This window comes from Malania oleifera, chromosome 4 (genome assembly GCF_029873635.1).
Source record: "Malania oleifera isolate guangnan ecotype guangnan chromosome 4, ASM2987363v1, whole genome shotgun sequence".
Lineage (NCBI taxonomy): Eukaryota > Viridiplantae > Streptophyta > Magnoliopsida > Santalales > Ximeniaceae > Malania > Malania oleifera.
In genome coordinates this window covers 99,652,427-99,667,225 of record NC_080420.1, presented here as the reverse complement: position 1 = coordinate 99,667,225, position 14,799 = coordinate 99,652,427, and the positions used below count along the sequence as shown (strand labels likewise).

The 14,799-nt window shown below is 37.3% G+C and overlaps 1 protein-coding gene across 2 annotated transcripts in view; it reads left to right on the top strand.

Annotated features, from left to right (window-relative positions):
* LOC131153549 (serine/threonine protein phosphatase 2A regulatory subunit B''beta-like) overlaps positions 1-14,799 on the top strand; it is a 38,450-nt gene that overhangs the window by 13,674 nt on the left and 9,977 nt on the right. For both annotated transcript variants that reach the window (XM_058105927.1, XM_058105928.1), the window contains exons 5-9: positions 185-290; positions 483-573; positions 13,407-13,548; positions 14,010-14,157; positions 14,275-14,384. In XM_058105927.1, coding sequence (XP_057961910.1) covers positions 185-290; positions 483-573; positions 13,407-13,548; positions 14,010-14,157; positions 14,275-14,384 — 597 coding nt within the window. The remainder of the gene's footprint in view (positions 1-184; positions 291-482; positions 574-13,406; positions 13,549-14,009; positions 14,158-14,274; positions 14,385-14,799) is intronic.

Below are 14,799 nucleotides of genomic sequence, written 5' to 3'. Positions count from 1 at the left end.
AAAAAAAAGAGAAGTGCAATCAGAATTTTTTATTGCCTGTTGGTTGAAATCTGTGGGTTCACTTCAATGTACTGTGTTTGAAGTATATTTGGGACCAGAGAAGTTGCACTATTGATTTGCTCTACTTTTCTTTGTTGCTGAAGTAGATGAAATGTGATTTTCCAAGTTTGTTAATATGGTGTAGGGATGCTTTTGTTGATTACTGGGTCAAAGGCAACATGCTTACGTTGGATATAGCAACCCAAATATTTAAAATGTTGAAGCAACCAGATCTCAAATACCTTACTCAGGTTTGGGTTGCTTTTGCTTTGTTTCATTTTTCCTTTTTGTAATTTTTTTTTTTTTGGTGGGGGGGGGGGGGGTTGTGGTTTGGAAGGGCTCTATGCTTCTGTTATATCTGTTTACAATTATGAACTTTTAGTTTGGGATTCTTACTCTGTTTCTTTGCCTTCTGCTTTCAATATTTTCTGACTTGAATATAGGATGACTTCAAGCCTGTGCTTAAAGAACTTTTGGCAACTCATCCAGGATTGGAGTTCTTACAAAGCACACCTGAGTTTCAGGAAAGATATGGTATGTTCGTTTATCTCCCAATGTGGCCTTGGTAAGATGCAATTGTGATTTTAATGATTTGTTTACTTTGTTCAAAGTTAAAAATTTACCATGCTTATCCCTCAATATGGATGCAGTCTTTACCTTGCTATTTAGTGTTCTAATTAGATTTTGAGAAGACTTATGATATGCTGAGTTGGCATTATTGATATAGTTTGTGTTAGGAAGGGTTTTGGTGCAAGGTGGAGAGGTGGATTATGGGTTGTCTTTCTGCTACTTTCTTTTTTATTTTTATTTTTTTCCAAATCAGAAAAGAGAGAATTAATTAAAGGGCACAGTGTGGGTGCACCCATTTACAAAAAGGTGACAAAATGAAATACATCACTTGTGATATAGATCCTCTAAAAATATCAAGAATTCTGTAGGTGTCTAACATGTATGGTCCAGTAAATGAGCTAGAGAGAGAGGTAAGCCATCCTATCTAATAGAATTGTGAGCTACGTAGCTCATCCTTGAAAAGCTCTTTTGTCTCTCTCCTTCCACGCAATGCAAAAAATGGCAAGTGGTATCAGAGTCGAAGCTATTTTTCTTTCATTACTTGAGCAAATGCCTCTCCAGTCCCAAATCTCATTCTCCACTGTCACAGCAGTAATCCACAGTGGCCAGATTCCAGAGGTTTATGGTCAAAGAGCAGTGAAGGAGGATATGATTTTTTTTTTATAATGAGGAGGATATAATCCATCAGTTCATTGTTTACACAGAAAAAAAATATATTAGCCAATGATATCCTGCTTTTTTTTTGTAGGTTGTTTATTTAGATAACAAAGCAAATCTATTGATGAGAAGAAATAGTTACAATAAGAGGAGGATAAGGGATCCCCCTAGAAAGACTGCACAAAAAGAAGAAGAACTAAAAAAATTACTTCAAATCTGCTTTCCAATTTCTTTGAATTTTGGGCAGCGAGAGAGTCCCAATACCCCCAAAAGAATGTGCCAAAAAAGAAGCAAAAAAAAAAAAAGAAGTTAACTCTATCTCATAGCAATCTTAGAGAAGTCTTCTAATCTTTGAAGATTCTAGCATTTCTTTTGATCTTTTTTTTTTTCTTTTTTTTTTCTGTAGGTTGTTAATAGTAAGAATCTTCCCAGAGTTGCCTCAATCAAAGAAAGCTACCTTTGTGGGTGCTAGAGATTTCCATATGATTTTTCAGGGGATCCATCATCTCCTTTCCTTTTTATTTTGGCTGCAGATGTTTTGAGGGGGTTTTGTGTGTCCTCTTTGTTGTACGTTCTTTTAGGCTAAAGACATTGACTCCCTTGAGGTTTGGCAAAAAGACGCTGACTTTCCTAGAGGTTTAAAAAATCCCAAGGTCCTCCTTGAGGTTTGGAAAAAAGACGCAGATCTCCCTATGGTGTAAAAATTTCCACTGATGTCCCTTGGCATTTGGTTTTTGGGACACTTATATCCCCTCCCTTGCTTGTGTTTTTGCCAAACCTCAGGAGAGTTCCATGGAAATTTTGAAATCTCAAGAGAGATCTATGTCTTTTTGACAAATCTTAAGGGAGATTAGGGTTTTTTTATCATGGAAATTTTGAAACCTCAAGGGAGATCTGTGTCTTTTTGACAAACCTTAAGGGAGGTCAAGGTCTTTTTTATCATTCTTTTTCTATTAATAATGTGCTTCCTATTAAAAAAGGGAGGTTGCTTGTAGAGGTTCTGATTAGGTAATTGTGGAAGGGAGGGTAGGACAAAAAAATGGGAAGACATGTTGGCAGATGAAAGTAATGTTGCTAGTGAGTTTTCTTGCTAGGAGTATATGTCTAAGTCATCTGATTTACTTGGAGGTCTATTGTATGTGCCTCCATCTCTGATGGAGGGTCTGGAGGGAATTCCTGTATTTTGAGGAAGATGGTCTGGGAGAAGAGCAGCAGTGTATAGATGGGATTTTTCCTGAAACCAATGTAAAGGATGTAGCAGCCCAACATCTTTTGGATAAGATGGGCTTATGGATGTCCAGTCTTGGAGGAAATGAAGTTCGTCTGAATGGTGGTGCTAGAAGGTGAAGAAAGGCCAGCGTGAATTATCTAATTTGCGTGTTCTGGAAATTATGATGGCAGGGTACTTGTTAGATTACCACTTCACTTAAACTTAAGCTGTTAAGTTGGGGTCAACAATGTATGTCAAGCTTTAAGACTCCCTTTCACGTGCAGCCCAACAGCACGTGAAGAGATAAACAAATGAGAAGTAACACCCATTATAGGGAGTATAATAATTTTTAAACACTACACAATAAATTCAGGCAACAAGACTAGAACCCAGGACCTCTTGGTAACCAACTCTGATATTATGTTAGATTACCACTTTACCTAAAAATTTAGGCTGTTAGGTTGGGGCGAATAATGTATGTGAAGCTTTAACAAGACTAAAGGGGTTTTCTAAATTAGGTTCTGTTAGCTTTTTCCCTTTTCTTTTGTTTTACTTTTTTTTTTCCCCTGTAGTTTGCTTGCCCTCCCTTAGATTGTTATGTTTTCTTTTTCCTCAATATGTTTATTTTTCTATCAAGAAAAAGGGAGGGATGCTGCAGTTGTTTCACTCTCGCAGTTTGCTGTTAATACTCTTTTATCTTTGTCTGATGATATGTCCTTCCGTAGTATTTTTACTATTATGTTGATTTTTTGAGCCGGTTTTGGGGCTTACGGATAACTTAAGCTGTTAGGTTGGGGTCAACAATGTATATCAAGCTTTAACACTCCCCCTGCGCATGAAGAGATAAACAAATGAGCAGTAACACCCATTACAGGGAATATAATAATTTTTAAACACCACACAATAAACATGGCAACAAGACTTGAACCCAGAACCTCATGGTAACCAACTCTGATACCATGTTAGATTATCACTTTATGTAAAAGCTTAAGCAGGTTGGGCCCAATAATGTGTATCAAGTTTTAACAGGACTAAATAGGGGTTTTCTAAGTTTGGTTTTGTTACCTTTTTCCCTTTTCCTTTGTTTTATTCTTTCTCTGTTTTGCTGGGTTTTTTCCCCCCGAGCATCTCTTGCCCTCCCTTAGATTGTTATGCTTTTATTCTTCCTCAATATATTTCTTTTTCTAACAGGAAAAAGGGAGGGATGCTGCAGCTGTTTCACACTCACAATTTGCTGATTATACTCTTTTATTTTTGTCTGATGATATGTCATTTTATAGTATTTTTACTATTATGTAGATTTTATGAGCTATTTTTGGGGCTTAAGGATTGGGTAAGTGTGGTTTGATTTTTCTACCCCCCCCCCCCCCCCACCCCAATTTGCGCATAGAGGTAATTTCTTGCTTTGCCATGCTTGAGACACTTATATAGGGATTCCTTTAGTTGGTAATCCTTGCTTGGTGAGATTTTGGAATCTTGTGATTGCTAAGATTTCTAAATGTCTTGATGGGTGGAAGGGCGTTCTTTTCTCCCTGGAGGTCGTATTACTCTAATCCATCCAGGCTTGTCTTTTATCTATTTACTTTCTTTGTTAAAGACTGTGGTATGCGCTGCAGTTATTTTGAAGACGATTCTAAGGGGTTTTATTTGCTCATGAGTGAGTGAGAGAAGTGATTTTCTTGTGAGGTGGGAGGTTATAGGGAGGTCCAAGAGTGAGGGGGCTTGCTTTGTGTAATTTGCTGTTTAAAAATATTGCTCTTGTGATTAAACAGTTGTGGTATTTTCCTGTGGAAATTAATTCCCTGTGGCATAATCTAATTAGTACTAATTTTGGCTTGCAAGAAAATGGGTGGGATGGTAATATTGAAGTCGAGTTATTGAAGTCCATGGGATTTCATTTTGCAGGTATTTCCACTTGTCCTTTATTGTACTATATTTAAAGTCAGATGATTGTCAGGTTTGTTTGGGAAGGATATTTAGCTTGGGGAGCAGCATCTTTCCTGTTGCTTTTCCTATTTCATCTTTTATCAGTTGTTGATGATGGCCTTGTTTCTTGTTGAATTCCTTGCATTCTTCCAATTGTGGGGATGTTCAGATTTGGAGTCTGGATGCTTCTAGTGGTTTCTATTTCTCTTCCAATTCTTTTTATTCAAATCTCACCTAGCCCTTTCATTTTGTCTTGGAAAACTAAGGTCCCTTTAAAGGTGATAAAAATTTTGTGTGGGTGGCCATTCTTAATAGAGCTAATGCTTAGAATGGTTGTTGATCAGAAGGCTGTATAAGGCTTTGTCTGTTGTGTGGTTGCTGTGTTATTCGAGCGGTGAGACACATGCTCATGTTTTTCTTCATTGTTCTGTGGCTTGGATTTTATGGAACAAGCTTTTTGGTCTATTTGGTGAGTGTTGGGCGTGCCTAGTTCTTTGGAGGATTTTCTGTTGACTGCTTTTAGAGGGTTTGGGACATTATGGTGGTGTGAAGTTTTTTCTGTCTTTTGGTTGCTTTGGTTTCTATTTCTGTTCTAATTCTTTTTATTCAAATCTCACCTAGCCCTTTCATTTTGTCTTGGAAAACTAAGGTCCCTTTAAAGGTGATAAAATTTTTGTGTGGGTGGCCATTCTTAATAGAGCTAATGCTGATAATAATGGTTGTTGATCAGAAGGATGTATAAGGCTGTCTGTTGTGTGGTTGCTGTGTTATTCGAGCGGTGAGACATGCTCATGTTTTTCTTCATTGTTCTGTGGTTTGGATTTTATGGAACAAGCTTTTTGGTCTATTTGGAGAGTGTTGGGCGTGCCTAGTTCTTTGGAGGATTTTCTGTTGACTGCTTTTAGAGGGTTTGGGAGGTGCAAGGATGTGGGGACATTATGGTGGTGTGAAGTTTTCTCTGTCTTTTGGTTGCTTTGGTTGGAGCGAAATGCTTGTATTTTTTGAGATTAAGGTGTGTAATTTTTATCTAGGCGAAGCTCAAATTTTGGAATAAGGATTGTGAAGAGGTTGGGCCCACCAAGGTCTACTTGTCAGGTGAGTAAATTTTTAAAAAGGACTATAGATGTCAGTTATTGTATCATGAAAGGTTTTAATGATTCAAAGGAGAGTTCAGTAAAGAAGGGCAGTAAGGGAGATGAGTAAGGAAATTAAAAATTGGGGTTATGTATCTGATAATGAGAATGAATTTAATAATGATTTTTCTTGTGATGGCAGATTACTCTTGGATGAGTTTCAGGAGCAATTTGGACATGTTTTGGATTCTTCTGATGTTGCTGGTGATGTTTCCAATGTGAACAACTCCTCTCAATGGTTTAGGGCGTATTCATATTTTGAGGATCATAGCATGGATAAAAAGTAGCAGGTTAGGGATTGGTTTGTGGATGGTATTTTGCCATCCTCTGGCTCTTTGAAGGGGGAGATTTGTTGAGAAGGATTTAGTAGCTTGTTGGCTAAGATGTTTCATGGTTGACTGATCCTGGAGCTCAAGAAGTTAGCAAGGATTGGCAGGTGGGAAGAGGAAGGTGAAAAAGGGCCAGTGGGAGTTGGCAAATTTGCAGTGTTCAATTGATTATGATGGAAAGGATTTAAAAAGGGGTTATTTTTGTTTTTTCAATAGGTATATTTTTTGTTCTGTTTTTATTTTTATTTTTTTGAGGGGTTGATTGTCCTCCTTCAGCTTGTAATTTATTTTCTTCTTCAATGTATTATTTTTTTCATCTAAAAAAAATTGGAATAAGAGGTCTTTGGGAATTTAAGGGCGCAAAAGACATCCTTGGAAAGTTGGTCGGGTTTGTTAGGGAAGGATTGGAGGGTTTGCTGACATTGGGTCAGGAGGGCAAGTTTCTTTGAGGAACTTGTCATGAAGGGTATTTGCAGCAAGAAGTTAATTGGGTGGAGGGGGATCATAATCCTGCTTTCATTCATGGCGCACTAGTGATAGGAGGCATAGAAGTATCATTAAGGAGTTGGAAAGTGAAGACCACATGATTCAATGATAATTGTGGAGGAGGTAACCTTTTTTTAGAAGCATTTGTTTTCAGAGGATGATGACTCTAGTTCTATGATTGGTGGATTCGAACGGAGTCTTGATTTTTGAAAAGTGAAGTGGGTGATTGGAGAGACCTTCTACAATGGAGGAGGTTGGGAATGCAGTTGTTTGGTTGGATCCTGGTCCTAGTGGTTTCACGCTTCAGGGTTTATGATAGTAGCAATGTTTTAAAAGGCGAAGGCGTAAGGCGAGGCATTTTGCCCTCCACCAAGCAAGGCATAAGCCTTAAGGCGTTGAGGCGTAAGCATTTTGGGATTGTATTTTTTTAAATAATTAATAAATAAAATAAAAACATTAATTTTAAAATCATATAGGCCAATTTTAGCTAACAAACTCAAATAATACATGTTAAAAAATAAGCATGAGCCATAACATTACAAAAAGAAGAGAAAAAGCCAAATTAAAGCATCAATGTCTCATCATCCAAGATTCTAAGAATCTAAATCTAAATCAACAAAGTTCAGAGGGAACTATCAAGGTCTTCATCAAAGTCCTCGGCTTCATCAAACTCATCTATAGTAGGAGTTCTTCCACTTATAAATTTCCCCTCTCCTACTTCAACATCATCGTCTTGCTCAATTGTGACCAATGTTGGCCTCTGGCCTTTGTCTTGAGTGCCTAGATATTCAATAAATCTATAAATTAGTAGATTCAAAAATGACTATTGATATGTATGTACTCAAGTTCTCACAATAATCACTAATCTTCCTTTTTCTAGGAATTGTAGAATGCGAGCTACCAAAAGCTTGTGTTGCTTGAGCATCATCTCCTTCAAAAGCTGCCATGGGCAAAGCTCTAATAGCATCAACTTCTAGGAGATTTTCATCATCAAACCAAGAAGTATCTTTTGGGAGGATAGGTTCTTTCTTCTCAGTGATCCACTCATCATCTGAAGCTACTTTTGCCACCAATATTATATCATAATTTTGTCTTCTTCTTAGAGCTCTCTCCCTCAGTTTGGTGTTGTACTTCTTGTAAACTAGAGGATTCAATCTCTTGTGCTCTAATCTATTCCTCTTTTTGGTATGAATCTACAATTGAGTTTAAGCCATTTAAATTTTAGATATTAGAAGATATTTTCTTATTTGAGTGGAATGATAATAACATGGCATTTGTAAGAACTAATAACTAATAACCTGCTCAAATGTGCTCCAATTCCTCTCACATCCACTAGCACTACATGTCAAGCTAAGAACATGAATAGCGAACTTCGTCAATTTTGGTGTCTTTGTCCCAAAACACTTCCACCAATCAGCTACAAAAGAAAAACACATATTTAAGTTCCAAGTTATAAGAAGAAACAAGGATAGAGTACTACTAATTAACTAATTTTTACTGAAGTATTATTTTTACCTGGGCTTCTCAACATTCTAGAGTCAATTGCCACTCGAGTCCCAAATTCCCCTTGTGCATGATCGAACAAATTCAATTGGATGTCTGCAGCTAGCCTCTCCTCATATCTCAACATTCTATTTATGCATTCAAGTAGTCCTTTCTTCACTTCTTCACAATTAGAGAAGTTCTCCTTATAACGCAATCGGGGATAATAGCCCACAGCATGTAAAGGGTGATGAAGTTGTGGAGTCCATTTATGATCTATTTTTCTCCAAATGGGTCCATACTTCTTGGCATTTCTAGAAAAAATTGCAGCAATTTTTTCCTTCGCTGAATCCATCAACTCATAAAAAAACCCCATGACTGGTCTTTCCTTAGAATCAACTTCCCTTAGAATACACACAAGAGGGACAACACTCTTGATAACATAAGCCACGTGAGGCCAAAAATGTTGGTCAAATAAAACTATTGAGCAAGTCCTTATACCTTCATGCATTTTTGCATATGTAGAAGTGTACCACATCTTCGAAGAGAACATAAATTGAAGGCCTCACTTTTGTTTGTGAATGCTTTGAAGTGTCAAAAATCCAGTAGCAAAGCGCGTCACTGCAAGGCGGATGAGTTCTTTGTTGTTGGTGAAATGCTTCCTCATCATTGCAAGTACATAGGAATGATTATAAATAAATTTCACAACTTGCTTAGCCTTTAGGTTTGTGGTTGCATGGATCTTCAATCTTGCAATATCCTCCAACATGAGATCCAAACAATGTGTAGCACATGGGGTCCAATAGAGCTTCTCCCTCTTTTCCATAATCTTCTTTCCACCATTTATCATTTTCTTCGCATTATCAATTATCACGTGCACAACATTATCCTCACCAATTTCCTCAACCACCTCATCCATATACTTAAATATCAAATCACCTTTTTAATAGAATCAGAAGCATCAAGGGATTTTAAAAACCATGTCCCAACAGGACTATTCACAAGGAAATTAACCAAGACCCTTGAACACCCATCAATCCATCCATCAACCATGATAGAACATCCATATTCCTTCCAAGCTTTTTTGTGCTCTTTCAACATGCCATCGATGTCTTTCACTTCATCTTTATGAATCCATGTCCTTATCTCTTGCATAGATGGAGGCTTGAAACCTGGCCTGTAATTAGCAATACCATCCACCATAACACACCAATGTACATCATCCATCAAACTAAATGGTAGAGCATTGTTGAACACACAACGACCAACTTTCCTACACACTTCATTTCTTTCTTCCTTCTTCCATTTTTGAGTTTAGAGTGGCTTGTTTGATCAATGAAAATGAAAACTTATCCATTGGACCTCTAGCCTTAGGATTAAGGCCAGTCTCACTGTTCTGTTGCTCAAGATCTCCAACTGATAGAGAAATAGCACTCTGAGTCCCTCCTCTTGGACCCATCCCAATCTCTTCAAGAAGATCATTTCTTTTACACTTCTCTTCTTGGAGTTTTTCAAGAGCGATCTTGCATTCATCTCTCACGTTTTGAGCTTTTGGGCAAGGTTTCATTTGTACTTGCCAAATGATGTTTAAATCTTGTGACAGTCCCACTGCAAGTTTGATCACAAAATTTGTATCTAAAATATTTTTTTCCAATTTTTTTTATGTATTTCCAAACAAAATCTTTTTTCTGCCCCCTTTGACTCACCTTCAGACATGTTTTTGTTTATTGAACAGGAACAATCAGCAGCTGCTGCAGGAAATTAAAACTGAAAATTGAAAAATGAAAAGTGAAAACTGAAACAAATCAAAAGCAGTTGCAGCTTACCTTGAGTTTTAGAGACACTGGCTGAGAGTCTCGTGGGAGTCTACTACGAACAACACTAGAGAGAGAGAGAGAGTTGAATTCTCGAATTAGTTCGAGGAGAGACCTCAAATTGAGAAGAGATCTCAAAGCAGAGAGGCTGTAGGGGGGGCGCGGAGAGAGACGAGAGGCTGTAGAGGGTTGCTGGAGAGAGATGAGAGGTTCGAATGGGTCGTTGGAGAGAGACGAGACGTCGGAAGGGGTTTTTGGAGGCAGATGGTAGGTTGGAAGGGGTCGTCGACTCGTCGGAGAGAGACGAGAAGCTGGAGGAGTCTTCGAAGCCAGACACAAGCTTGGAAAGAGACGAGAGCTCCGAAGGGGTCGTTGGAGAGAGATGATATGTTGGAAGGAGTCGTCGACTCGTCGGAGAGAGATGAGAAGCTGGAGGAGTCGTCAGAGAGAGACGGAAGCTTGGAAGAAAGAAACTTCATCGAGAAAGGGGCATTTTGACACTCATCAAAGCCCTATCAGGCTGTTTACTTGGTGCACCTTTTGTCCTGAGGCGTACACATTTTAGGATTGCCTTAGGGCGTTTTATGCTCAAAATGCCTCAAGGCGCGCCTCCCTAACGCCTATTAAAACACTGGATAGTAGTTTGGACGATTTTTAGATGATTTTCCATAAGTTTCAGACTTATACAAATGTAAGCGAGAGTATCAATTCTACTGCCGCCAATGTGGTGCTAGGAAGGAATGTTCTATGAAGATTAGGGATTTTAGGTGATTAGTTTGGTGATAATTATTTTATGAGTTTTTAAGCGAGGGGAAGTTGGGTGCTGTTTTGGGTTGATAATTTCGCCATCTCAAGCTAGTATATTCTTGATGTGTCTGCTGTGCTGCTGAAGTTGTTGAGGAATTGAAGAGGACAAAGGGGTTGCCTTTGCGCTACTTTAGGGAGGTGTGTCATAGAGTGAGTTGGGTCTTTTTCTGGAAAAGGTCGTCCATAGAATTTTTTTTTCCCACCCTAGATGGTGGAACTGGTTGCTAATGCATGTATACAATTTTTCTAAATGCTATGATGGTTGGAATGGTGTTTTGTTTTTTACGGTAGTCGTACTGCTTTGATTCATGTGCATTTATCCTATATTCTTTTTTATTTATTGTTTTTGTTTTAGATTCCTATTAGGGTGGCTGCTAAATTTGGGAAGTAAAACGGAGGGATTTTCTTTGGCCTGTTGTTGGCGAGAAAGAGGGCTTAATTAGTGACTTGGGAGGTTGTTTGTTGGTCCAAGGCTGAGGGAGGTTTGGGTCTCAGTAATTTGCTGTCTAATAATATTTGCTGCTGTGGGGAAGTGGTTGTGGCACTTTTCTTTGGAAATTAATTCTCCATGCCATAGCCGGTTAGCTGCATAGGGTGATTAACAGTAACTTTTGGCCTATGAATAGAATACATATATTTGTACTAGGTTTACTCATTGATGTCTTTGGAAGTTCATTTCACAAATTCTTTTATGTTCTTTTATTTTCTAATATAAAATGGGTGATGGTTCTTGTGTCTGGCTTTAGGAGAATCTGTGGGTTGGTGGTACTCCTTTTCAATTGTTTTTCCTCTTTTGAATTTCCTTTCAATTCTTCATAGTGCACTCACTTGTGTGTTTACGCCTATGTTTTATAGTGTAGGTTCTCTAGAACTTTGCATATTGTTGTAGTTTGGGGCCTTTGGGCCTGCACCTCTTGCTACTCCATGGTCTCTTAAGCATAGTTTATGTTCAATTATGTTGCTGAAACCGAGGTATGGATAATGTCAAGTGTCAAAGTTTCCTTTTTTTTTTCCTTTCTTTTTTTTGTTTATTTGTCTTTTTGGTAGCTTTTGCATTAGTACCAATCTCCCATAGACACCTAAGGGTTTGTCAAAAGTATGGAGACAATCCAATTTATATTTACTAGGGGTCAAACAGATACTATGAGTTTGGTTCTATAACACACCAATCAATCTCTAAATTAATTTTAAAAATTTAAACAAATGTGAGTGGTTTTAAGTGGTTACAAATTTGAGTGAATAGTTGTAGGGAGTTAAATGTTATTTCTGTTTTTTATTAGAATAGTTTCTAATTTGCATTAATTTGCATCTTCTTTATTTTAATCATATTTTATTATTATTATTTGATTCAATGACAACATTGATCATGCATTTAATTAGGTTTTTATATGTTTTAGTTTTGGAAATATTAACTAGACATGTCATTAGTTATCAGTTTTAAGTTTCTATTTCTGGTTTTCAGATCTCGTTTTTTGTTTTTTGTTTCCATAATTTTTGACAGTGATACCAAACTGCCCCAAAATTTTTCAGCCATCTATCTGTAAGCCTTAAGATATATACTTTCTTTGCTTCAAAAGCTCTTCTATTTCTTTCCCTCCATGTGATTCAAAATAATGAGAGGAGCAAGGCTCCTTTTTTTTTTTTTACAAGCCTTAATTCCAATCCAAGTCAACAGTTCACTGCGAACTGAATCAGCCGTCGCACATGGAATTCTATACATGTAGAGAGCCACATATGACATTTTCTTAGCTCATCTGCAGCCAAGAAAAAGTTGAGCTTTACAGTTTTCGCCTTTGTTTTACAAATATATTCCTAGTTCTCCAGGATTTCCCCCATTCTTTTTTGAAGATTATCTGTGGTAAAAAACTTCATGCATCGAGATAGCCTTTCATGGAAAACATGGTTGCCCATCAATCCAGTCATTTTAAGTAATTTTCTTATTGTAAGAGTCCACCTTAAAGTTTCTTCTTGTAGATTGCCTCCATCAGACTTCATCTTCCCTACATTCATCAAACATTTTTTGATATAGCAGATTGTAGAAATTTAAGTTGCATTCCCAATTCCCAATATTGAGCTTTCCTTATAACCACTACAATCCACATCATATCATCATAAGTAAAATATCAGTTTTCACAGGGGCATTCTTAACCTTTGCGAGCTTGAGCAAATCTGGCTACTGCTCCAGTGATCATGCCAGAAGGATATCAACTCCATATTCTTGACCACAAACTCCTTGTGCTGCCAAAATTCCCTCCAACCCTTTCTCATCCATTCCAAATCCCCATCCTATTGGTATCCTTCCCCCCTGTAATAATCCATCGATTCCACTGCAGCCCGTATTTCGCAACAATAAATTTTTCCCAAAGATGTTCCTCCACCATTTTTTGGTAAGGGCTTTGCTAAAGTGGTTGATAAACTTGAGTCTCAAGCCTCTGAAACTTGATCTTCTTATGCTGAGTGTGCTCAATAGAACTTCTGTCGTTGTTCCGCCTTTTTGTTATCGCTAGCAATTATATTGGACAACTGGGCATTTTGACGTTACTTCATCTCTGGCAATTAGGATCTCATTCTCATTTAATGAAATTAGTACGTGTTTTGCAGTTTTGCAGTGCTCTGATTAAACAAATAATCTTTGGCTACTCCTGTTTTTTATTTTACTAAGTCTTCTGTTTATTCTATTATTTTAGGTTTAGTTCAATAGCTATTCCGATTTGGTGTTTGATATAGGATGTGATACATTTATTTTACTCAACTTTCTGGTGCCACTCCATGCTTTACATGAGTAATTGTAATCAGTGTCTTGTTTGGTTGACTGCTACCAAAAAACACACTGGATGACTCGACTTAATCTCAATTATTTTAAATCTTGATGTCCACTTATTGTTCATAATTTCTAACAAAGGTAAAAATTATTATTTCCTCATTTTGACGTGAATATTAATTGCTATGACAGCGGAAACTGTAATATACAGAATATTTTACTACGTGAATAGATCAGGGAATGGTCATCTTACTCTTAGGGAGCTGAAACGTGGAAACTTGATTGCTGCAATGCAGCATGCAGATGAGGAAGAGGACATCAACAAGGTTTTGAGGTATGTATAGCACCTAAAAAGTGTGTTTGGTCTTGTAAAAGCTGGCCAATTATGTGGCACATTTATTAGAATAGTCTGACTTGCATCATTTCTGATCTTTTTTATATCAGTTTGTAGGACGAGTTGGCTGAGAAATAGTGATATTTCTTCTTGGCCTGTGCTCTCAATTTTGAATTCCTATCGTCAGAACAATCTTTATGTGATAAACCTTATTTCCCCACTTTCTTTAATAAAGATACTATTGGAGGTTTTACAAGAGATATCATTGAAATTTTTGATATATTTATTTTCATTGCTTATGGTTGTTATTCATGCAATGCATTTTCTTTTAGGCTTGGTACGCCCGTTTGGCATTAAGTTTTCAACATCAATTGTTACCGCTCTTCCCACCCCAAAAACTCTCCCGCCCCCCTCTCCCACCCACCTTTTCTCTCTCACTCAAGAACCACTCTTTACTGCAGGTACTTCTCTTATGAACATTTTTATGTGATATACTGCAAGTTCTGGGAGCTGGATACAGATCATGATTTCTTGATTGACAAAGAGAACCTTATCCGATATGGTAACCATGCACTTACCTACAGGATTGTTGATAGAATATTTTCCCAGGTTTGTGTTAGTTAGATATTGCTTTGGTCTTCAGACCAACCACCTACTTTTTGAGTAATCAATGAATGCTTCTTACTTTTTCATTTGTCTTCCCTTTCTGCTTCCATATAATCCCAGGTTGCAAGAAAATTTACTAGTAATGTTGAAGGCAAGATGGGATATGAAGATTTTGTTTACTTCATACTGTCAGAGGAGGATAAATCATCCGAGCCTAGTCTTGAGTATTGGTATATATGCTCCTCTTATGTTGTACATTGCAGTTATTCTAATAGTTGATAAATCATGTCCTTTGCCCAATGTTTATGATTTCATATGATAAGTAGAAATCTTATGCAAGGATATGAAATGATGAAAAAATTGAATAATTGGAAAATTCAACCATATTTATAGGAAAATTCTACCATTGTTTTGCGCCTTGAAAAGTCTGTGTTTGGCCTACCTTTCAGGAAATTGGACATGAAGGTTGACAGGATTACAGTTTAAGCTGAGCAAAAGGAAAATAAATTGTTTAGTGAGACAGTTCAGTGAAACGGGAAAATGCTAGAACAACTTGGGCATCTTTTGGTAAAACTAAGTGTTAAGCTCTAAATTAGTAAAGTGGAAAATCAGAATCTGAATACTGAAAATTTTGTATTTGTTTCG